Source organism: Scyliorhinus torazame, chromosome 30 (genome assembly GCF_047496885.1).
Source record: "Scyliorhinus torazame isolate Kashiwa2021f chromosome 30, sScyTor2.1, whole genome shotgun sequence".
NCBI lineage: Eukaryota > Metazoa > Chordata > Chondrichthyes > Carcharhiniformes > Scyliorhinidae > Scyliorhinus > Scyliorhinus torazame.
The window spans coordinates 29,662,016-29,686,890 of record NC_092736.1 but is presented as its reverse complement, the minus strand read 5'-3'; the positions used below and the strand labels follow the sequence as shown (position 1 = coordinate 29,686,890).

Sequence of the window (24,875 nt, the reverse complement as noted above, 5' to 3'; positions counted from 1 at the left end):
GTCCCCCAGTACGCAGACAAGGCCCGCCCCCTAATTCAGACCAAGACCTTCCCTCGTCGACAGAGGCTTGCCAGGCCTTTAGCTGCATCAAAGCGGATATCGCAAAGGCCACGATGCGCGCCATCGACGAGTCCCTCCCCTTCCAAGTCGAGAGCGACGCCTCCGATGTAGCTCTAGCGGCCACCCTTAACCAAGCGGGCAGACCCGTGGCCTTCTTCTCCCGAACCCTCCATGCCTCAGAAATCCGCCACTCCTCAGTGGAAAAGGAAGCACAGGCCATAGTGGAAGCTGTGCGACATTGGAGGCATTACCTGGCTGGCAGGAGATTCACTCTCCTCACTGACCAACGGTCGGTAGCTTTCATGTTCGATAATGCACAGCGGGGCAAAATTAAAAATGACAAGATCTTAAGGTGGAGGATCGAGCTCTCCACCTTCAACTACGAGATCTTGTACCGTCCCGGAAAGCTGAACGAGCCATCCGATGCCCTATCCCGCGGCACATGTGCCAACGCACAAATTAACCGCCTCCAAACCCTCCACGAGGACCTCTGCCACCTGGGGGTCACTCGGTTCTACCATTTTATAAAGTCACGCAACCTCCCCTACTCTGTGGAGGAGGTCCGTACAGCCACCAGGAACTGCCACATCTGCGCAGAGTGCAAACCGCACTTTTTCAGGCCAGATAGAGCGCACCTGATCAAGGCTTCCCGTCCCTTTGAACGCCTCAGTCTGGATTTCAAAGGGCCCCTCCCCTCCACCGACCGCAACACATACTTCCTGAACGTGGTGGACGAGTACTCCCGTTTCCCCTTCACCATCCCCTGCTCTGACATGACAGCGGCCACAGTCATTAAAGCCCTGAACACCATATTCACACTGTTCGGTTGCCCCGCATACGTCCATAGCGACAGGGGGTCCTCCTTCATGAGTGACGAGCTGCGCCAGTTCCTGCTCAGCAAGGGTATAGCCTCGAGCAGGACGACCAGCTACAACCCCCGGGGGAACGGGCAAGTAGAGAGGGAGAACGGCATGGTCTGGAAGACCGTCCTACTGGCCCTACGGTCCAGGGATCTCCCAGTTTCACGGTGGCAGGAGGTCCTCCCGGACGCCCTCCACTCCATCCGGTCGCTACTGTGTACCACTACTAACCAAACGCCTCATGAGCGCCTCCTTGTCTTCCCCAGGAGGTCCTCCTTCTGGAACGTCGCTGCCGACCTGGCTGGCGGCCCCAGGACCCATCTTGCTCCGGAAACATGTGCGGGCGCACAAGTCGGACCCGTTGGTCGAGAGGGTTCACCTCCTCCACGCAAACCCGCAGTACGCCTACGTGGCGTACCCCGACGGCCGACAGGACATGGTCTCCCTGCGAGATCTGGCGCCCGCCGGCAACACGCACACCCCCCCCGACACCTATCACCCCCTTCCTGCCACCGGCGCACCCCACGACAGCCTCCTTCCCGGGAGGATCGGTCCTCCTCCCAGGTCCGACCAGAAGTGAAGCTGAAGCAGAAACCGTAAAGCTCCCGGAGGCGACAACACCGGAACAAGCACCACCACCACCAGGGCTGAGGCGATCGACAAGGACTACCAGACCGCCCGACCGACTTGTGGCATCGGTGTAACACTAGAATGGTGTGGACTTTAACGAGAATTTTTTACCTTTTTCCCTCTTACGAATACTGTAAATAGTTCAAAACAAAAAAATACCCTGTACATACTGTGATGACATGCAAAAGTTTTTCCTCCCAGGACCAGCCTTGTAAACCTCTACCACCATGCGAAGCACCACCCCGTCGGGTTCACTTTTAACAAGGGGTGAATGTGGTAGTATGCATTAGGGGTCATGTGGGACTGTGAAGCCGTGATGTCATTGGCTGACAGATCCTGGGTCCTGGTTGGCTGTTGACCTCTAGCTCCGCCCTGAAGGCAGAGTATAAGAACCAGGAGTTCTCCCCCGCAGGCCAGTCTGTTGCTGAACTGCGGGGGAACAGTCACGCTTAATAAAGCCTCATCGACTTCACCTCTATTCGTCTCTCGGGAGTATTTGTGCGCTACAGTTGGTACCTGGGACTTCGATGTTGTGGCCATTTCGGAGACATGGATAGAGCAGGGACAGGAATGGTTGTTGCAGGTGCCGGGGTTTAGATATTTCAGTAAGCTCAGGGAAGGTGGTAAAAGAGGGGGAGGGGTGGCATTGTTAGTCAAGGACAGTATTACGGTGGCAGAAAGGACGTTTGATGAGGACTCGTCTACTGAGGTAGTATGGGCTGAGGTTAGAAACAGGAAAGGAGAGGTCACCCTGTTAGGGGTTTTCTATAGGCCTCCGAAAAGTTCCAGAGATGGAGTGGAAAGGATTGCAAAGATGATTCTGGATAGGAACGAAAGCAACAGTGTAGTTGTTAAGGGGGACTTTAACTTCCCAAATATTGACTGGAAACACTATAGTTTGAGTACTTTAGATGGGTCTGTTTTTGTCCAATGTGTGCAGGAGGGTTTCCTGACACAGTATGTAGATAGGCCAACGAGAGGCGAGGCCATATTGGATTTCGTACTGGGTAATGAACCAGGACAGGTGTTAGATTTGGAGGTAGGTGAGCACTTTGGTGATATTGACCACAATTCAATTATGTTTACTTTAGTGATGGAAAGGGATAGGTATATACCGCAGGGCAAGAGTTATATCTGGGGGAAAGGCAATTAGGATGCGATGGGGCAAGACTTAGTATGCATCGGATGGAGGGGAAAACTGCAGGGGATGGGCACAATGGAAATGTGGAGCTTGTTCAAGGAACAGCTACTGCGTGTCCTTGATAAGTATGTACCTGTCAGGCAGGGAGGAAGTGGTCGAGCAAGGGAACCGTGGTTTAATAAAGCAGTCGAAACACTTGTCAAGAGGAAGAAGGAAACTTATGTAAAGATGAGACGTGAAGGTTCAGTTAGGGCGCTCAAGAGTTACAAGTTAGTTAGGAAGGACCAAAAGAGAGAGCTAAGAAGAGTCAGGAGGGGACATGAGAAGTCTTTGGCAGGTAGGATCAAGGATAACCCTAAAGCTTTCTATAGATATGTCAGGAATAAACGAATGACTCGGGTAAGAGTAGGGCCAGTCAAGGACAGTAGTGGGAAGTTGTGCTTGGAGTCCGAGGAGATAGGAGAGGTGCTAACTGAATATTTTATATCAGTATTCACACAGGAAAAAGACAATGTTGTCGAGGAGAATACTGAGATTCAGGCTACTAGACTAGAAGGGCTTGAGGTTCATAAGGAGGAGGTGTTAGCAATTCTGGAAAGTGTGAAAATAGATAAGGCCCCTGGGCCGGATGGGATTTATCCTAGGATTCTCTGGGAAGCTAGGGAGGAGATTGCTGAGCCTTTGGCTTTGATCTTTAAGTCATCTGTGTCTACAGGAATAGTGCCAGAAGACAGGAGAATAGCAAATGTTGTCCCCTTGTTCAAGAAGGGGAGTAGAGACAACCCCGGTAACTATAGACCAGTGAGCCTTACTTCTGTTGTGGGCAAAATCTTGGAAAGGTATATAAGAGACAGGATGTACAATCATCTGGAAAGGAATAATTTGATTAGAGATAGTCAACACGGTTTTGTGAAGGGTAGGTCTTGCCTCACAAACCTTATGGAGTTATTTGAGAAGGTGACCAAACAGGTGGATGAGGGTAAAGCAGTTGATGTGGTGTATATGGATTTCAGTAAAGCATTTGATAAGGTTCCCCATGGTAGGCTACTACAGAAAATACGGAGGCATGGGATTCAGGCTGATTTAGCAGTTTGGATCAGAAATTGGCTAGCTGGAAGAAGACAAAGGGTGGTGGTTGATGGGAAATGTTCAGACTGGAGTCCAGTTACGAGTGGTGTACCACAAGGATCTGTTTTGGGGCCACTGCTGTTTGTCATTTTTATAAATGACCTGGAGGAGGGCGTAGAAGGATGGGTGAGTAAATTTGCAGATGACACTAAAGTCAGTGGAGTTGTGGACAGTGCGAAAGGATGTTACAAGTTACAGAGGGACATAGATAAGCTGCAGCATTGGGCTGAGAGGTGACAAATGGAGTTTAATGCAGAAAAGTGTGAGGTGATTCATTTTGGGAGGAATAACAGGAAGACAGAGTACTGGGCTAATGGTAAGATTCTTGGCAGTGTGGATGAGCAGAGAGATCTCGGTGTCCATGTACATAGATCCCTGAAAGTTGCCACCCAGGTTGAGAGGGTTGTTAAGAAGGCGTACGGTGTGTTAGCTTTTATTGGTAGAGGGATTGAGTTTCGGAGCCATGAGGTCATGTTGCAGCTGTACAAAACTCTGGTGCGGCCACATTTGGAGTATTGCGTGCAATTCTGGTCGCCGCATCATAGGAAGGATGTGGAAGCATTGAAAGGGTGCAGAGGAGATTTACCAGAATGTTGCCTGGTATGGAGGGAAGATCTTATGAGGAAAGGCTGAGGGACTTGAGGCTGTTTTCGTTAGAGAGAAGAAGGTTAAGAGGTGACTTAATTGAGGCATACAAGATGATCAGAGGATTGGATAGGGTGGACAGTGAGAGCCTTCTTCCTCGGATGGTGATGTCTAGCACGAGGGGACATAGCTTTAAGTTGAGGGGAGAAAGATATAAGACAGATGTCAGAGGTAGGTTCTTTACTCAGTTACTCAGAGAGTAGTAAGGGCGTGGAATGCCCTGCCTGCAACACTAGTGGACTTGCCAACACTAAGGGCATTCAAATGGTTATTGGATAGACATATGGACGATAAGGGAATAGTGTAGATGGGCTTTAGAGCGGTTTCACAGGTCGGCGCAACATCGAGGGCCGAAGGGCCTGTACTGCGCTGTAATGTTCTATGTTCTATGAGGTTTAGGTTGTTCCAAATAAATGTTTTCTCTTGTACTAATGATGTTTAAAATGTGAAAATATCTACACTTTTGTTTCTGGCTCGATTTAATAATTTACTTACGATATTTAACTTCAAAAAATTAATGCTCATAAACATATCACATTTAAAAAGCAGTGAAATATTTATAGTTTGCCATTAATTCTGAAGAGTATCGCTGAAGAAAGAGGCATGTCGAAGCTTTTTGTCTCGCACTTATCAGTCCAGTATGCAAGAAAACCAATTGTGAAGGGGACAACAATTTACACTTCATGGTAAGACAATGCTGATTGGTTGGCAAGTGGGCTCTGATTGGTAGAGGTGTGGAGAATGCACCAGTTTGATCATTCTGTTGATTTATCTTGCAGTGATTAGGTGAGAGTGTGGCTGGCTGGTGATCCATGGTGTCTGTTAACCCGCTTAATTAGTCCGCAAACATAAATGCTTGGTAATCACTGTCCTCAGCAAACGCAAAGCGGGAAGGTGGGTGCCGTTCCCTTCGGGCATAATTTCATGATGTCAGCCTTGACTTACTGGCAGCATTCTCACCTGAAGGTCATGGCGTCAAGTCCCACCTCAGGAACGTCAGCGCGCCCCTGAGAGAGAGTGCCACGCTGTTGGAAAGGCCGTCTTTTGACGAGACAAGAAACTGAGGCCCCGTCTGCCCTCCCAGCATAAAAGAGCCCCTGGCACAATTTCTATGCTTGGAGTCCTCCAGGGTTGGTCAGTCTGTTTCAATTATGTCCTTTTTTGGCTGAAGGGATAAATGTTGGCCAGACTCCACTTTGTGGATTCTGTGGTATCCATTTACCCCCACAGCCAAAAAACGAACATCAGCAAAATGGATCGACCGGATTCCTTGATTCAATTCGCTCCTTGTGGGTATCGCTGTGTCCAGATTAAGCCCAGGTGAAAATCAAAGGTGACTTCAAGTGCACACGGTCCACGGCTCAACTGTGGAGGATATATCACGGATGTGAAGCCATGCCATGGTGCTGAACGTTGTTTAGGCTGATGTATGATTAACTTATCCACTGTGATACCGAGTTTAATAAGGGCACGGAGAGTTCAACCAGGTAAAAGACCAAAGTTGTATTTACAAACAACACATTTACATTCCCCGGTAGACCCCGACCAGGTGCTTCTCTGGTCGGTACCTTACTGGCCAACCTTATATACCATGAGATCATAAGACATAGAAGCAAAATTAGGCCATTCGGCCCGTCGAATCTGCTCCACATTCAATCACAGCTGATACGTTTCTCATCCCCATTCTCCTGCCTTCTCCCCTTAACCCCTGATCCCCTTATTAATCAAGAACCTATCTATCTCTGTCTTAAAGACACTCAGTGACTTGCCCTTTTCGTTACAATATTTAACTCACTGCCTGCAATCTGTTCTATGGAATGTGCAGCGTATGTGAAATTCTGCTCTTTAAAACCATTGCTGTTTCTGAGAGTTTCCCAGTTCTCTGGTATTTTCAGGATTGTTCATCCTCTCAGTGTCATCGAATGCCTGGTATACTAAGACCATAAGATATAGGAGCAGAATTAGGCCACTTGGCCCATCGAGTCTGCTCGCCATTCGATCACGGCTGATATTTTCTCATCCCCATTCTCCTGCCTTCTCCCCATAACCCCTGATCTCCTTATTAATCAAGAACCTATCTACCTCTGTCTTAAAGACACTCAGTGATTTGGCCTCCACAGCCTTCTGCGGCAAAGAGTTCCACAGATTCACCACCCTCTGGCTGAAGAAATTCCTCCTCATCTCTGTTTTAAAGGATCGTCCCTTCAGTCTGAGATGGTGTCTCTGCTTCTAGTTTTTCCTGCAAGTGAAAACATCCTCTCCACATCCACTCTATCCAGGCCTCGCAGTATCCTGTAAGTTTCAATGGGATCCCACCTCATCCTTCTAAACTCCAACGAATACAGACCCAGAGTCCTCAACCATTCCTCATCTAACCAGTCCTTCATATACACTGGGTAACTGATACCCCACCCCCAGCGGGGGGGAGCGCGGACTCCGCAAGGAGCACAGAGAAGACAAGCATTCCCATCCCGTGGGCCCCACGCGGGATATTACAGTAAGAAACCAGAACTCATCCTTATCCGCAATGATAATTTGAAACTCACTCACCTGATGAAGGAGCTGCCCTCCTAAAGCTAGTGATTCCAAACAAACCTGTTGATACTTTGAAAGGCTCCAAATGCAATCACACTCTTGCTGGGGATTTTTTCTTTTCATTATCAATACATATCAATGTGGGTAACAGGGTTAACGGCAGGGTTCTGAAGAATGTGGAGGAGCAGAGAGATCTTGGAGTTCATGTCCATAGATCTCTGAAAGTTGCCACCCAAGTGGATAGAGCCGTGAAGAAAGCGTGTTCGCATTTATTAATAGGGGGATTGAGTTTAAGAGCCGAGAGGTTATGCTGTAACTGTGCAAGACCTTGGTTAGACCACGTTTGGAGTATTGTGTGCAGTGCTAGTCACCTCGTTACAGGAAGGATGTGGAAGCATTGGAAAGGGTGCAAAGGAGATTTACCAGGATGCTGCCTGGATTGGAAGGTAGGTCTTACGAGGAAAGGTTGAGGGAGCTAGGGCTTTTCTCATTGGAGCGAAGGAGGATGAAAGGTGACTTAATTGAAGTGCATAAGATGATGAGAGGGATAGAATGGACGTTCAGTGACTTTTTCCTCGGGTGGATGTAGCTGTTACAAGGGGGCATAACTATAAGATTCAGGGTGGGAGATATAGGAGGGATGTCTGAGGTATTCTTTACTCAGAGAGTGATTAGGGTGTGGAATGGACTGTCTGCTGTGATAGTGGAGTCGGACACTTTAGGAACTTTCAAGCGGTTATTGGATAGGCACATGGAGCTCACCAGAATGACAGGGAGTGGGATAGCTTGATCTTGGTTTCGGACAATGCTCGGCACAACATCGAGGGCCGAAGGGCCTGTACTGTGCTGTACGGTTCTATGTTCTATATGTAAATGATGCAATTGTTCAGCAAGACCTTCTGAGGGAGGAATGGTGTTATTTAGGCAGGAGGCGTTAGGACCTAGAGGAGCCTCGAAATGTGTGGCGGAACTTTCCATAAAGTTTTTTTCTCTAGTTTGTCTCTGTGTGTCTCTCTGTTTCATGTGAATTAACTTCCGGGGATTTTTTTTCCTGGCGGCCAGGAGTCGGTTGTATGTTTGCGGGTTGTCCGCTCAGCAGCTACACGGTGGCCCTGAAGTTTGGGCAGAAGTTGGCAAGTTGTGGGAAGTTGGCCCCCCCACCCGGCTGGGCGGAGCGTCCCCGATGCCGGCGGTGTCCAGAGCGACCGCCGTGTCCTCAGGTAAGGGACTGAAAGACACACGCGCGCGCAGCGGGGCAATTTCAGGGCTGAAATCGACAGCCACCTCTGCAACAAACAAAAACAGCAACTTGGGAGAGTGGGTTCCCAAAATGAGTGGGTGGGAAAACAAACATCCTGTCGACCCGACCCTTTCCCAGCAAGGGAGCTTTGACCAGCAGAATCTGTTGCCTCCTCTCCCTGTGTTAATGAGTAGAGTTGGGAGACTGTTGGGAGGAGGTGAGTGGGGGAATTTCAGGGGGTAACTGAAGGGGTAAAATTCAAAGGGACTCATTTGAGACACCGCCATCGAAAAGGTTCAGGGTGGCACAGTGGTCAGCACTGTTCTTTCACAGCGCCAGGGTCCCAGGTTCGATTCCCGGCTTGGGTCACTGTCTGTGCGGAGTCTGCACGTTCTCCTCGTGTTGTGGGTTTCCTCCGGGCGCTCCGGTTTCCTCCCACAAGTCCCGAAAGACGCGCTGTTGGGTGAATTGGACATTTTGAATTCTCCCTCTGTGTACCCGAACAGGCGCCGGAGTGTGTCGACTAGGGGCTTTTCACAGGAACTTCATTGCAGTGTTAATGTAAGCCTACTTGTGACACTAAGGATTATTATTATAAGGTTAAATTGAATCGATTTGAGTAGAAAGCTGATCTGGGGGTAAAAAGGGTTACTAACAACTGTCCGGGTGGAGTTTGCGTGTTCTCCCGTGTCTGCGTGGGTCTCACCCCCACAACCCAAGGAGATGTGCAGGGTAGGTGGATTGCCAACGATAAGTTGGCTTTAAATGTAAAAACATTTTTAAAATAGTTTCTGAGGAAGTTAGATTTCTTTTGAAACAACATGGAGGTCTGAGAGTCCTCGCCGGGAGTTGCCATTTGGGAGCTCGGAGATGCTCTGTGTGTCTTGGGTGACCCCCCCCCCCCCCCAGCTCTGTGTGTCCTGGGTGACCCCCCCCCCCCCGCTCTGTGTGTCCTGGGTGACCCCCCCCCCCGCTCTGTGTGTCCTGGGTGACCCCCCCCCCCCCGCTCTGTGTGTCCTGGGTGACCCCCCCCCCCGCTCTGTGTGTCCTGGGTGACCCCCCCCCCCCCGCTCTGTGTGTCCTGGCTGACCCCCCCCCCCCCCCCGCTCTGTGTGTCCTGGGTGACCCCCCCCGCTCTGTGTGTCCTGGGTGACCCCCCCACCCCCTGCCGTGTGTCCTGGGTGACCCCCCCCCCCTGCCGTGTGTCCTGGGTGACCCCCCCCCCCTGCCGTGTGTCCTGGGTGACCCCCCCCCCGCTCTGTGTGTCCTGGGTGACCCCCCCCCCCGCTCTGTGTGTCCTGGGTGACCCACCCCCCCCCCCCCGCCGTGTGTCCTGGGTGACCCCCCGCCCCCGCCGTGTGTCCTGGGTGACCCCCCCCCCCCCCGCTCTGTGTGTCCTGGGTGACCCCCCCAGCTCTGTGTGTCCTGGGTGACCCCCCCCTGCCGTGTGTCCTGGGTGACCCCCCCCCCTGCCGTGTGTCCTGGGTGACCCCCCCCCCCGCTCTGTGTGTCCTGGGTGACCCCCCCCCCGCCGTGTGTCCTGGGTGACCCCCCCCCCCGCTCTGTGTGTCCTGGGTGACCCACCCCGCTCTGTGTGTCCTGGGTGACCCCCCCCCCCCCTGCCGTGTGTCCTGGGTGACCCCCCCCCCCTGCCGTGTGTCCTGGGTGACCCCCCCCCCCTGCCGTGTGTCCTGGGTGACCCCCCCCCCCGCTCTGTGTGTCCTGGGTGACCCCCTCCCCGCTCTGTGTGTCCTGGGTGACCCACCCCCCCCCCCGCCGTGTGTCCTGGGTGACCCCCCGCCCCCGCCGTGTGTCCTGGGTGACCCCCCCCCCCGCTCTGTGTGTCCTGGGTGACCCCCCCAGCTCTGTGTGTCCTGGGTGACCCCCCCCCTGCCGTGTGTCCTGGGTGACCCCCCCCCCTGCCGTGTGTCCTGGGTGACCCCCCCCCCCGCTCTGTGTGTCCTGGGTGACCCCCTCCCCGCTCTGTGTGTCCTGGGTGACCCACCCCCCCCCCGCCGTGTGTCCTGGGTGACCCCCCGCCCCCGCCGTGTGTCCTGGGTGACCCCCCCCCGCTCTGTGTGTCCTGGGTGACCCCCCCAGCTCTGTGTGTCCTGGGTGACCCCCCCCCTGCCGTGTGTCCTGGGTGACCCCCCCCCTGCCGTGTGTCCTGGGTGACCCCCCCCCCCCGCTCTGTGTGTCCTGGGTGACCCCCCCCCGCTCTGTGTGTCCTGGGTGACCCCCCCCCCCCTGCCGTGTGTCCTGGGTGACCCCCCCCCGCTCTGTGTGTCCTGGGTGACCCCCCCCCGCTCTGTGTGTCCTGGGTGACCCCCCCCCGCTCTGTGTGTCCTGGGTGACCCCCCCCCCCCGCTCTGTGTGTCCTGGGTGACCCCCCCCCCGCTCTGTGTGTCCTGGGTGACCCCCCCCCCGCTCTGTGTGTCCTGGGTGACCCCCCCCCCCGCTCTGTGTGTCCTGGGTGACCCCCCCCCCCCCCCCGCTCTGTGTGTCCTGGGTGACCCCCCCCCCCCCGCTCTGTGTGTCCTGGGTGACCCCCCCCCGCTCTGTGTGTCCTGGGTGACCCCCCCCCGCTCTGTGTGTCCTGGGTGACCCCCCCCGCTCTGTGTGTCCTGGGTGACCCACCCCGCTCTGTGTGTCCTGGGTGACCCCCCCCCCCTGCCGTGTGTCCTGGGTGAACCCCCCCCCCGCTCTGTGTGTCCTGGGTGACCCCCCCCCCCGCTCTGTGTGTCCTGGGTGACCCCCCCCCCGCTCTGTGTGTCCTGGGTGACCCCCCCCGCTCTGTGTGTCCTGGGTGACCCCCCCCCCGCTCTGTGTGTCCTGGGTGACCCCCCCCCCGCTCTGTGTGTCCTGGGTGACCCCCCCCCCCCCCTGTCGTGTGTCCTGGGTGACCCCCCCCCGCTCTGTGTGTCCTGGGTGACCCCCCCCGCTCTGTGTGTCCTGCGTGACCCCCCCCCCCGCCGTGTGTCCTGGGTGACCCCCCCCCCGCTCTGTGTGTCCTGGGTGACCCCCCCCCCGCTCTGTGTGTCCTGGGTGACCCCCCCCCCCGCTCTGTGTGTCCTGGGTGACCCCCCCCCCCGCCGTGTGTCCTGGGTGACCCCTCCCCCCCGCCGTGTGTCCTGGGTGACCCCCCCCCCCCCACGTACTCAGAAGCGACTCACAGTTGCTTAAACCCCGAACTCTGGGTGCTGAGAACGAGGAGGAGCTGTGGTCACACCGGTGTGTACGAGGGGTTAAGCCCCATGTTCCCGGATGCAGAGCCCCAGAGGAGAGGAAGAGGGTTGGAGGGGGTGGGCAGTGCCAGGGGTCCTGTGGGAGGGTAGCACACCCAGGCTGGCTGGTGAGCTGTGGGCAGGAGCAGTTGCTGAACAGTAGCTGAGAACTGGCTCAAATCGAGAGTGATGACAGCTGAGCGTATCTTTGCCGAGAGAGGTATTCGGGGGAGATTGATAAGGAACCAAAGGAGGCAGTGGTGGCGGGATTCATCTGTCTGGGCAGATGAGGAATGATTTAGCTCCGAGTTCAAAGACACTGGGCTCTGATTCTCCGATTTTGAGGCTGTGTTCGGAGGAAGTGTCTAGTTTTATGATGAAAATAACCGGTGAGACCCCAGCACCGATCCTCCGCCCTGTGAGGGGCTAGCAGCCGCGCCACGTAAAACGCACGACCATCACGAAATAAACGGCCTGAGAATTGCCGGGTCCGAGGCCGTGCGTGCGCACAGTGGCAACCTGGACATCCCCTTGCCACCCCCAGCCCTCGGCCAAGACCCCCGGCCAGGGGCACGGCACGCGCCCGACTGTGGCGGCGCTGGACACATGCGCGGTATCCGGCGGGCGGGCCGTACCGGCACCAAAGAGTGGCGTGTACAACACCGGCGTCGGGCCGCCCGGGAGGTGCGGTGCGGAATCCTCCGCGCCTTCGGGGGCTCGGCCGGCGCTGGCGTGATTGGTGCCGAAGGGCCTCCGCCTTCCGGCGCGAGTTGGCGCATGCGCAGGAGCGCCAGCGCGTGCGCAGGGGATTTCTTCACCGCGCCAGCCATGGCGGAGCCTTCCAGCGGCCGGCGCAGAGGGACAGAGTGCCCTCACGGCACAGGCCCACCCGCAGATCGGTGGGCCCCGAACGCGGGCCAGGCGGATCCCTCCCGCGACGTCTCCGCAGGCTGCCCTCCGAGCCAGGTCCCGCCAGAACAAACCTTGTGTAATTCACGCCGGCGGGACTGGCCGAAAACAGGCGGCCGCTTGACCCATCATGGAGCAGAGAATCGCCAGGGGGGGGGGGCACTGCCATCAACCCCTGACAGGCGCGGCGCAATCCCCGCCCCCGCCAAATAACCGGCGGCGGAGAATTCGGCAGCCGGCGTCGGAGCGGCGGGGCGGGATTCACGCCGCCACCCGGCGATCCTCCGACCGGCAGGGGGGTCGGAGAATCCCGCCCCCATCAGTCAACCGTGTAGTTGGGAACTCGGCCCATCAGGGGAGGGCCTTCCGGTAACGTCCTGAGGCTGTCCCAACAGCAGGCGGCGTTCTCCTCGATGATGCCGTTTTGGAGGGGGCGGAGCATCTGAAAAAGGGCGCCGCCCCCAATTCGGTCGGAAAAAGGGATTCTCCGCCCGATCAGTGATTCCGAAATCGACAAGCAGAGAATCCCGCCCGCAATCCGTTTGGAGATTGGTTCGATGTGTTCAAAACCTTTTGATTTTTTGAGATAGTAAATAAAGAGATGCTGTTTACAGTGTTGGATGGCCTTGGTAACCGTAGGGATAGACATAAAGTAATTGGCAAAAAAGCCAAAAGCAACAGCTGTATGCATTCTGCACGCACTGCTGCCTCACCAGGCCAGGGACCCGGGTTCAATTCAGGCTTCAGGTGACTGTCTGCGCGGAGTCTGCACGTTCTCCCCGTGTCCGCGTGGGTTTCCTCCGGGTGCTCCGGTTTCCTATCACCGACCAAAGGTGTGCAGGTTAGGTGGGGTTGCGGGGAAAGGGCGGGGGAGTGGGCCAAGGTCGGGTACTCTTTCAGAGTGTCGGTGCAGACTCGATGGGCCGAATGACATCCTTCTGCACTGCAGGGATTCGATGGTTTCGATCGCACTCATAACCCTCAAACAGTCAGTTTCTTTCTCTGATTTCTTCTTACTTCTACCCTATGTGTCCCAACGTGACTCCCTCTAATCCAAATAGTTTCTCTCTCAATCATTGGGATTATGATGGGGAGATGCCGGCGTTGAACTGGGGTGAGCACAGTCAGAAGTCTTATCTAGTGATTGGAAACAAACCTGTTGGACTTTAACCTGGTGTTGTAAGACTTCTGACTGTGATTTTTGGCATGAATTCAACGTCCAGGTAAATCTCAGAAGAACATTTTTTTCAAGGATATCGAACAGCTGACTGAGAACAAAAGGAAAATGGAGGGGGTGCCTGTTTTGCTCATGGGTCCACAGCATCGTTACAGTGCAGGAAGAGGCCATTCAGCCCACTGTGTGTGCACCAGCTCACTGTATGAGCGACTCATTTAGTTCCATTCCCCCATTTTCTCCCCATCACCCTGCACATTATTCCTTCTCCTGTGGCAGGTAACTCACCTCCTGACTCGCCAAAGCCTGCCCACCATCAACAAGGCTCAAGTCAGGAGTGTGATGGAATACTCCCCACTTGCCTGGATGAGCTCAGCTCCAACAACGCTCAATGAGCTCGACATCAGCCGATGCCGGCTTGGGTCACTGTCTGCGCGGAGTCTGCACGTCCTCCCCGTGTGTGCGTGGGTTTCCTCCGGGTGCTCCAGTTTCCTCCCACAGTCCAAAGATGTGCAGGTTAGGTGGATTGGCCGTGATAAATTGCCCTTAGTGTCCAAAAGGTTGGGTGTGATTACGGGGATGGGACGGTGGTGTGTGGTAATGTGTCTAGGTGCCTAGGTAATGTGCTCTTTCAGAGGGTCAGTGCAGGCGCAATGGGCCAAATGGCCAACTCCTGCTCTATTTTCTGTGTTTTGGGGCAGTATATTTATCCTCATGGGGGGGGGGGGGGGGTGTCTACTCCTGATTGTGGCAAGTTCTCTATTGGCAGGGTTTTTTTTTAATCATCTAACTGTTTGAATCAAGCAAAGTCAATCACACAGTGAAGTGAGGCTTGGAAACAGAACAGTCACTTATAAAACCAAACTGTTGACGACAATAGAGCTGCTGGGACCAAGTCGGAAATTGTTCTACGTTCCCTGCTACCGAAATCCGCTTTTAATTCCAAATTTATCGATTGACTTCAACTGCCGTGGTGGGGTTTGAACCCACGCATTATCCCGGGCCCCTGGATTACTAGTCCAGTGACATTGTCACTACGCCACCATCAGGGCCGACGAATGGCAGATGGAGTTTAATTTAGATAAATGTGAGGTGATTCATTTTGGCAGATCGAATCAGGCCAGGACCTACTCAGTTAATAGAACATAGAACATAGAACAATACAGCGCAGTACAGGCCCTTCGGCCCACGATGTTGCACCGAAACAAAAGCCATCTAACCTACACTATGCCATTATCATCCATATGTTTATCCAATAAACTTTTAAATGCCCTCAATGTTGGCGAGTTCACTACTGTAGCAGGTAGGGCATTCCACGGCCTCACTACTCTTTGCGTAAAGAACCTACCTCTGACCTCTGTCCTATATCTATTACCCCTCAGTTTAAAGTTATGTCCCCTCGTGCCAGCCATATCCATCCGCGGGAGAAGGCCCTCACTGTCCACCCTATCCAACCCCCTGATCATTTTGTATGCCTCTATTAAGTCTCCTCTTAACCTTCTTCTCTCGAACAAAAATAACCTCAAGTCCATCAGCCTTTCCTCATAAGATTTTCCCTCCATACCAGGCAACATCCTGGTAAATCTCCTCTGCACCCGTTCCAAAGCCTCCACGTCCTTCCTATAATGCGGTGACCAGAACTGTACGCAATACTCCAAATGCGGCCGTACCAGAGTTCTGTACAGCTGCAACATGACCTCCTGACTCCGGAACTCAATCCCTCTACCAATAAAGGCCAACACTCCATAGGCCTTCTTCACCACCCTATCAACCTGGGTGGTAACTTTCAGGGATCTATGTACATGGACACCTAGATCCCTCTGCTCATCCACACTTCCAAGAACTTTACCATTAGCCAAATATTCCGCATTCCTGTTATTCCTTCCAAAGTGAATCACCTCACACTTCTCTGCATTAAACTCCATTTGCCACCTCTCAGCCCAGCTCTGCAGCTTATCTATATCCCTCTGTAACCTGCTACATCCTTCCACACTATCGACAACACCACCGACTTTAGTATCGTCTGCAAATTTACTCACCCAGCCTTCTGCGCCTTCCTCTAGGTCATTGATAAAAATGACAAACAGCAACGGCCCCAGAACAGATCCTTGTGGTACTCCACTTGTGACTGTACTCCATTCTGAACATTTCCCATCAACCACCACCCTCTGTCTTCTTTCAGCCAGCCAATTTCTGATCCACCTCTCTAAATCACCCTCAATCCCCAGCCTCCGTATTTTTTGCAATAGCCTACCGTGGGGAACCTTATCAAACGCTTTGCTGAAATCCATATACACCACATCAACTGCTCTACCCTCGTCTACCTGTTCAGTCACCTTCTCAACGAACTCAATAAGGTTTGTGAGGCATGATCTACCCTTCACAAAGCCATGCTGACTATCCCTGATCATATCACACCTCATCTTCACATAGGCCTCCTTCTTCCTCTTAACAAGAGATTCCACTTCCTTGGTAAACCACGGTTCCCTCGCTCGACGCCTTCCTCCCTGTCTGACCGGTACATACTTATCAAGAACACGCAGTAGCTGATCCTTGAACAAGCCCCACTTATCCAGTGTGCACAACACTTGCAGCCTACTTCTCCACCTTATCCCCCCCAAGTCACGTCTAATGGCATCATAATTGCCCTTCCCCCAGCTATAACTCTTGCCCTGCGGTGCATACTTATCCCTTTCCATCATTAACGTAAACGTCACCGAATTGTGGTCACTGTCCCCAAAGTGCTCTCCTACCTCCAAATCCAACACCTGGCCTGGTTCATTACCCAAAACCAAATCCAACGTGGCCTCGCCTCTTGTTGGCCTGTCAACATATTGTTTCAGGAAACCCTCCTGCACACACTGTACAAAAAACGACCCATCTATTGTACTCGAACTATATATTTTCCAGTCAATATTTGGAAAGTTAAAGTCTCCCATAATAACTACCCTGTTACTTTCGCTCTTATCCAGAATCATCCTCGCCATCCTTTCCTCTCCATCCCTAGAACTATTAGGAGGCCTATAAAAAACTCCCAACAGGGTGACCTCTCCTTTCCTGTTTCTAACTTCAACCCATACTACCTCGGAAGATGAGTCCCCATCTAGCATCCTCTCCGCCACCGTAATACTGCTCTTGACTAGCAGCGCCACACCTCCCCCTCTTTTGCCTCCTTCTCTGAGCTTACTAAAACACCTAAACCCCGGAACCTGCATCCTCTCCACCAGAATTTATTGGTGAGGGTCTTCCCAGACGTCCGCGGGTCGACTTCCTGTTCCCGCCTAAAACACTAATTTAAAAAAAAAAACATTTCTCAGCTCCGGCTGAAATTGACTAACCAGCCAGCTCCACGTCCGCCAAAATCGACTGGCCTGCCCCTGCAAAGACAAGTGCTTTTAAAGGACAGACTTACCTCCCAGCAACCACTTCCGCACTGCTCCCGCTGAAACTGACTCACCAGCTGATTCTCCCGCCGAAATCGACTGGCCTGCCCCTGCAAAGACAAGTGCTTTTAAAGGACAGACTTACCTCCCAGCAACCACTTCCGCACTGCTCCCGCTGAAACTGACTCACCAGCTGATTCTCCCGCCGAAATCGACATGGCGTTGGGGAGAGTTATAGAACAAAGAGACCTAGGAGTACAGGTTCATAGCTCCTTAAAGGTGGAGTCGCAGGTGGACAGGGTGGTGAAGAAGGCATTCGGCATGCTTGGTTTCATTGGTCAGAACATTGAATACAGGAGTTGGGACGTCTTGTTGAAGTTGTACAAGACATTGGTACGGCCACACTTGGAATACTGTGTGCAGTTCTGGTCACCCTATTATAGAAAGGATATTATTAAACTAGAAAGAGTGCAGAAAAGCTTTACTAGGATGTTACCGGGACTTGATGGTTTGAGTTATAAGGAGAGGCTGGATAGACTGGGGCTTTTTTCCCTGGAGCGTAGGAGGCTTAGGGGTGATCTTATAGAGGTCTATAAAATAATGAGGGGCATAGATAAGGTAGATAGTCAACATCTTTTCCCAAAGGTAGGGGAGTCTAAAACTAGAGGGCATAGGTTTAAGGTGAGAGGGGAGAGATTCAGAAGGGCCCAGAGGGGCAATTTCTTCACTCAGAGGGTAGTGAGTGTCTGGAATGGGCTGCCAGAGGTAGTAGTAGAGGCGGGTACAATTGTGTCTTTTAAAAAGCATTTAGATAGTTACATGGGTAAGATGGGTATAGAGGGTTATGGGCCAAGTGCGGGCAACTGGGACTAGCTTAATGGTAAAAACTGGGCGGCATGGACTGGTTGGGCCGAAGGGCCTGTTTCCATGCTGTAAACTTCTATGATTCTATCAACTCGCTCACAGCACTGGATGTACCTACAGCACCAGGACTGCAGCGGTTGAAGAAGGCGGCTCACCACCCTGAAGGGGCAATGGTTGATTACTGGGCCGACCCAGCCAAGCGCCCATCCCATGAACGAATGAAGAAAAAATAGTCTTGGTCTCTTGTACAGTTCCTGCTGTGCGGCCTGTGGGCAGCTCCAGATACAGTGTATGTTTACAAGTGGCATGCGTGCATATATGTGGTGCGGGCAGCATTTCTATTCTGTGCAGAGTGAAATGGATGTTTGGATTAATGTGTAGATGAGGGGAAGATCCATATGCACATTGCAGGCAGTGCGTGCTACAGGAGCCATTGTGGGAGTGTGGGTCAGGCAGGTTGTATCCGCACACAACACGCAGTTACTGTGTGGGCGCTGGCGGCCGTGTGGGTGCAGTTTGGGTGCTGTGTCAGGTTGTGTGGACATACCAAGAGCAGCAAAAGCTGAATCTAGAATTCCCTCATGACATTCCTGCCTCTCTTCTGCTGTTTGGACGATCCTCCAAAAGTCACCTCTTCGACCAAGCTTTTTAACACCTGTGCTAATATATCTTGTGGCTCCCTTTAATTTTCTCAGAAAATGCAGAGACAAAGTGCCACCAAACTAAGTCTAAGGCGTTTGTGGAAATGTTGCATCAGTCCAGAATAGTTTCTTTAAGGAAAGGGCAAAGGTTGCTTTTTAAAATGATTATTAGGAACCATTCTGAAAATGTAGAAATGGAAAGCGAGTGGCTGTGGGTTTGGTTGAGCAGATATTTTCCTTCAGGCTGATCCAACAACATAAAAACTTCAGGAATGCTCTCCTGCCGCAGTCCGGTTTCAGCCGAGGGATTTTGAAATGATTAATATTTGGACACAAGTGAGCTCCTGTCACTTACCGAAAATAAGGTGAGTGGTTTTGAACTTGCTGAACCCGCAGGGCTGAACAGCGATTGCTTTATTTCATGCCGATGGTGCATTTATTTCTGCTAACTTTTTTCTCTGGGGATTTTTTTTCTCTCTCTGTGTGACAGGCGATGTGGCGATGTGTGTCCCAAGATGCTGCGGAGTGTTTTCTGGTTTGGTTTCAAACTCGCAACATCTGTCTTTAGCTTCCTGGTCTAAACGTTGTTGGTGTTTGATCAGTTGGCCCTTGTAACCCATCCCAAATGATGGCAATATTGTGGGGTGCTGTTGGAGATTGTGCGGAGGGGAGGAAGGGGGCGCAGGGCAGGGCAAGTTAGGAGAAGGCGTGCAGGTTAGGTAATTTCTGAATTCTCCCTCCGTGTACCCGATCAGGTGCCAGAATGTGCAGACTAGGGGCTTTTCACAGTAACTTCATTGCAGTGTTAATGTATGCCTACTTGTGACAATAAAGATTATTAATCACATTTTTGTTTGATGTCTTAAGTTTCCTTTGTGACTCGTTCTTTATTTAAGGCAGTTTCTATTTGGGACTTCCCCTTTCATTTATCCCTCAGTTAATTTGATTTTCTTTTACTTACTTAAATTGTGTTGGACAAAATAGTTGGAGATGGCTAGTCATAGAATACTTTCTTCAACTTGATTGCTATGATCCAATGTTACCTTCAATCTTTCTCACAGGGGTCGAGGCAGAGAAGGTGGTTTGGATTTAACTATTCAGATTCCAGTTTCACCGGAATCTGAAAACTCGGTGGAAACTGATGTTTGAATTAGGTAATCTAGCACGACTTCACTCAAAGCAATGGTCATTCAGTCTCGAGGCCTCCTTTTAAATAACTTCACAATTGTGAATGATATCCGTTCTTGGTTTTTGACTCTTTCCGTATATTTTACACACATATGTAAGTCTGCATAATACATTTCCAGGGGGTGGCACGGCAGCACAGTGGTTAGCACTGTAGCTTCACAGCGCCAGGGTCCCAGGTTTGATTCCCGGCTTGGGTCACTGTCTGTGCGGAGTTTGCACGTTCTCCCCGTGTCTGCGTGGGTTTCCTCCGGGTGCTCCGGTTTCCTCCCACAGTCCAAAGATGTGCAGGTTAGGTGGATTGGCCATGCTAAATTGCCCCTAGTGTCCAAAGGTTAGGTGGAGTTGCTGGGTTACAGGGATAGGGTGGAGGTGTGGGCTTAGGTAGGGTGCTCTTTCAGGGGCCGGTGTAGTCTTGATGGGCTGAATGGCCTCCTTCTGCACTGTAAATTCTATGAAATGCTATGTTACACATTGCCTATCATTCTTAATTGGTAATTTTAAAATTCATTAATGGGGTGAGCATGTAGGCCGGCATTTTTTGCCCATTCTTAACTGCCCCTGAGAAGGTGATGGTGAGCTGCCTTCCTGAACCACTGCAGTCCGTGTAGTGGAGGTACACCCACAGTGCTGTTAGGGAGGGATTCCCAGGATTTTTATCCAGAGACAGTGAAGGAATGGGTGATATATTTCCAAGTCAGGATGGTGATTGGCTTGGAGGAGAACATGCAGGGGGCGGGGTTCCCAGTTATCTGCTGCTCTTGTCCTTCTAGATGGTAACGGTCGCGGGTATGGAAAGGTGCTGCCTAAGGAGCCTTGGTTAATTCCTGCAGCACAACTTGCAGATGGTACACACGGCTGCCACTGTTCCTCGATGGTGGAGGGAGTGAATGTTTGCCGATGGGGTACCAATGGAGCGGGTTGCTTTGTCCTGGGTGGTGTCGAGCTTCTGGAGTTGGAACCGTGGCAATTCCGAGTCAGATTACCGCCCACACACTGGATTCTTCCCCGGAGAGATCCTGGTGGCATAATAACCATTCACAATGGATCTGCTGCAGGCGTTTATAGAATTGTTAACCTTGACATCAAATTAAAACTGCTTCCCCAGCCTGACGAATAGAACGAAAGTGCAAAGGTGGACAGGTTAGGTGGATTGGCCATGATAAATTGCCTCTCCGTGTCCAAGAGGTTACGAGTGGGGGAGTGGGGCTAGGTGCTCTTTCAGAGGGTTGGTGCAGACTCGATGGGCTGAATGGCCTCCTTCTGCACTGTAGGGATTCAATGATGATTCTATTAAGCTTTCCGTTTGTCTGTTTTGCCCTGTCCACCTTCTTTGCTTTCCATTTCCCTCCTGGTGTTTTGACAAAGTGTTTACCAAAACACTTAAGTTAAGTAGGGTGCTCTTTCCAAGAGCCGGTGCAGACTCGATGGGCCGAATGGCCTCCTTCTGCACTGTAAATTCTATTAATACTCGCTTTCACAGCCAAATTTCCTTCCTCAGCGATTGTCTTCGTCTCCAACTTATCCCATGTGGATTCCAACTCAAATTCCACCCCTCATGTTTTGAATCCGTTCAGAACTACAATCGTGTATTTACGACAGGGAAATCACGCTTGACAAATCTACTGGGACCACTGTTACTAGTAGAGTTGACCAGGGAGAACCGGTGGATGTGGTTTATTTAGACTTTCAGAAGGCTTTCAACGTGGTCTCGCATCACAGGGTACTATGTAAAATTAAAGTGCATGGGATTTCGGGTAGATTATGGGTGGCACGGTGGCACAGTGGTTAGCACTGCTGCCTCACAGCTCCAGAGATCCGAGTTCAGTTCCGACCTCGGGTGACTGTCTGTGTGGAGTTTGCACACTCTCCCCGTGCCTGCGTGTCTCTGTCCACAGCGCAAAGATGTGCTGGTTAGGTTGATTGGCCACGTTAAATTGCCCCATCGAGTCCAAAAAAGGTTGGGTGGCGTTACCGGGTTACGGGGATAGGGGGGAGGTGTGAGCTAAAGGAGGGTGCTCTTTCCAAGGGCAGGTGCAGACTCGATGAGCCGAATAGCCTCCTTCTGCACTGTAGGGATTCTACACCCTTGATGACCACCGGAGAAGTTGGCATGCAGTTATCTTGGGGTGTGACGAGTTGGGACTGGCCTTAAGGCAGTCATTCAGATTTACATGCAGGCGCACCGTAACAGCAGAATAACGCATAGTGACACCTCTGACTGTGAACAACCCCGCAGGACATGTATGAGTTTACAATTGTTTGAGCAGGGTGAGTTGCCAAGATATCTTAGACGCTTGTAGGAGTTACAGAGCCAAGACAGTTTGATGGAGTTGTTAGCTTCTACTTCAAACATCGCCAGCCCACCGTGCTTCAGAGATTCAGCCGCTTAAACCTTCCTGGTTCCTTCCCACTTGTCGGAGCTAATCCAACTAACGTCACCAGCCCTAACTCTTTGAATGTAAAATGGTCCAAGATGATGAGAATTGGTTTGCAAGTTCTCCTGGAAAGTCACACGTTATCCTGACTTGGAAATATATCAGCATTACTTCATCCATCATTTGAGTCAAAATCATGGAACTCCCACCCTAACAGCACAGTGGGTGTACCTACACCGCATGGACGACAGCGGTTCAAGACTCCGGCTTACCGCCAACTTCTCCAGGGCAATCGGGGACGGGCAGCAAATGATGCCCATTGCCAGTGACACCCACATCTCATAAACAATTTGTTTTAATTACAAGCTGTATAACACTTGGCACTGAAAAGCTGTTCAACCTGTTCAGTGGAGATAAAAAGGACAAAAACAACAGAGAACGAGGAGGGTGATGAATCAGTTCAAGGTTAACATACCACGTGTGAAGAAAACAGTTAGGAAATGTCTTGCAACATCGGTGACATTCTTGTCACCTTCTGGGTTTGAAGGGAGACTCTGACAAGAACAGCACAGTGGTTAGCGCTGCTGCCTCACAGCGCCAGGGACCCAGGTTCAATTCCGGCCTTGCGTCACTGTCTGTGCGGAGTCTGCACATCCTCCCCGTGTCTGCGTGGGTTTCCTCCGGGTGCTCCGATTTCCTCCCGCAGTCCAAAGATATGCGGGTTAGGTGGATTGGCCGTGCTAAATTGCCCCTTAGTGTCCAGGGATGTGCAGGTTAGGTGATGGGGCTACAGGGATAGGGTGAGGTGGATGGAGGAGTGGACATGGGTAGAGTGCTCTTTCGAAGGGTAGGCGCAGTGTCGTTGGGTCAAATGGCCTCCTTCTGCACTGTAAGGATTCTATGACTTCAACAAGTAGCAAAATTTAAAATGTCTGCCTTGAGAGAACATATTAATCATGTGTGTGTGCATGCACGTGTGTGTGTGTGTTGAAGTTAAAATCTCACTGCTATTCTTAGAATACCCCCTATACCAAAAAGGGCTGACATTTTAAATGGTCAACAGGGATTCTCACTCCCTGACTCCTGTGCAGGCTTAGGTGGGTGCTATTCAGGTCAAACTATGTTTTCAAGTTATCCCCCAGTATAACCCATACCTTCACAGAAGAATTTTATCTACTTACCACATAGTAGCATCGATACCCTGGGTCCTGCGTTGCTAAGTAAGTAAAGTAGGCTTTGTAATAACCACCGTTTCAGGTTAAAACTTTTAAAGTTATTCGATTACTATATTTTTTCTTTTAAAAGATGCAATCACTGTCTTTACAGAAAAGTAAAAAGATCTTGCTTCTGAATTCTCCTGGTTGGTTGAAGAGACCTTCAGGCCCACCTTGACAATCACTCTACTTTAGCTTTTGGTCTTCCTCAGATGCATTTGCTGTTCTGCTCGGTTGCTATACTCTATCTTTCCCATGTATCGAGCTGTAAGAGCTGGCTCTCTCTCTCTTCTTTAGTTTTTGGTCTTTCGCAGATGTATTAGCTGTTTTGGCTCGGCTGCTTTGCTCTGTCCCTTTCCCATGACCGAGCTGACTGTAAGCTGACTCTGAGCTCTGAGCTGACTCTGCTAGCTTCTCTTGTTCCTTCTCTGCTTCTCTCCCTACCGTCCCCTTTCTCAGGGTTTATATATTTTTCGAACAGTTATTAAGTTTTTATGACTTTATTGTAATGTAACTTTTATTTCACTTGGATTGTAAAAGGTACCTTTAATCTAATTTTTTCTAACACGACTATGTATTCATTTTGAGCATGACCTCATCTCATAGGTCTCTGATTACATTGTTTCCTTTGTGATGTTCAAAAAGGCTTTAATTTCAAAGGGATGTGACTTTTGGTTCCTGTCATTTCTATAGTTTCATTATTATCAAATTGTGTCCCCAGCTCATAATTTTGACTTTGATTTGGGTCTAATTTGTGTTCTCGTAGACACGTTGTCTCCAGCTTTCTTTAATTTATCTGATATCAGCAGAACTTCACACCTTTATATTTGTCACCTAATTCAACTGAACCTCGTCCATTCTTTTCCAACTGCTTACTTAACTTCCATGAAGGTGTGAAATATTGCTTTTAGCTTTATACTAAAGATTCAATTGGTGGTGAGTTTAAAAGACTTGCCTCACATTTAAACATTTGTCACCTAATTCAGCTGAACCTCATCCATTCTTTTTCATCTGCTTACCTAACTTCAAAAGGAGGTGCAAAACATTGCTTTTAGCTGTATACTAAAATTAACTGATTGTGTCTTGAAAGACCTGCTTGTTTTGTTTGCTAAGCCTGCTTGACTAAGGCTATCTGCATTTTACAATCCTCTCCTGCAGCTGCTGTTAACCCTTTGAGGGATTTTTCCCTATATTCTCTCATGTTTCCTAAATCAGGTATTGCCAGACTTCCATGTTTCAAATGACACATCTTTCCATATGTTCAATTACAGTATGTGCGCACGTGTGTATATGTGCGCATGTGTGTGGGTGCATGCTCACGTGTGGGTACATGTGCATGCGCACGTGTGTGGGTATGTGCAAGTGTGTGGGTATGTGCACATCTGTGTGCATGTGTATACGTGTGCATGCGCACGTGTGTGTGCGTGCGCACGCGTGAACAAGAACAAAGAAAAATTACTGCACAGAAACAGGCCCTTCGGCCCTCCAAGCCTGCGCCGATCCAGATCCTCGATCTAAAACTGTCTCCTATTTTCTAAGGATCTATATCCCTCTGCTCCCCGCCCATTCATGTATCTGTCTAGATACATCTTAAATGACGCTATCATGCCCACCTCTACCACCTCCGCCGGCAATGCGTTCCAGGCACCCACCACCCTCTGCGT

General features: G+C 51.3%; 1 protein-coding gene across 2 annotated transcripts in view; it reads left to right on the top strand.

Moving 5' to 3' along the window:
* The first annotated feature begins 8,031 nt into the window (after positions 1–8,031).
* Positions 8,032–24,875, top strand: part of malt3 (MALT paracaspase 3) — a 178,608-nt gene continuing 161,764 nt past the window's right edge. The window contains exon 1 of one of the 2 annotated variants that reach the window (XM_072493082.1): positions 8,032–8,219. In XM_072493082.1, coding sequence (XP_072349183.1) covers positions 8,183–8,219 — 37 coding nt within the window. In that variant the 5' untranslated portion in view covers positions 8,032–8,182. The remainder of the gene's footprint in view (positions 8,220–24,875) is intronic. The other variant, XM_072493081.1, reaches the window with a different exon arrangement.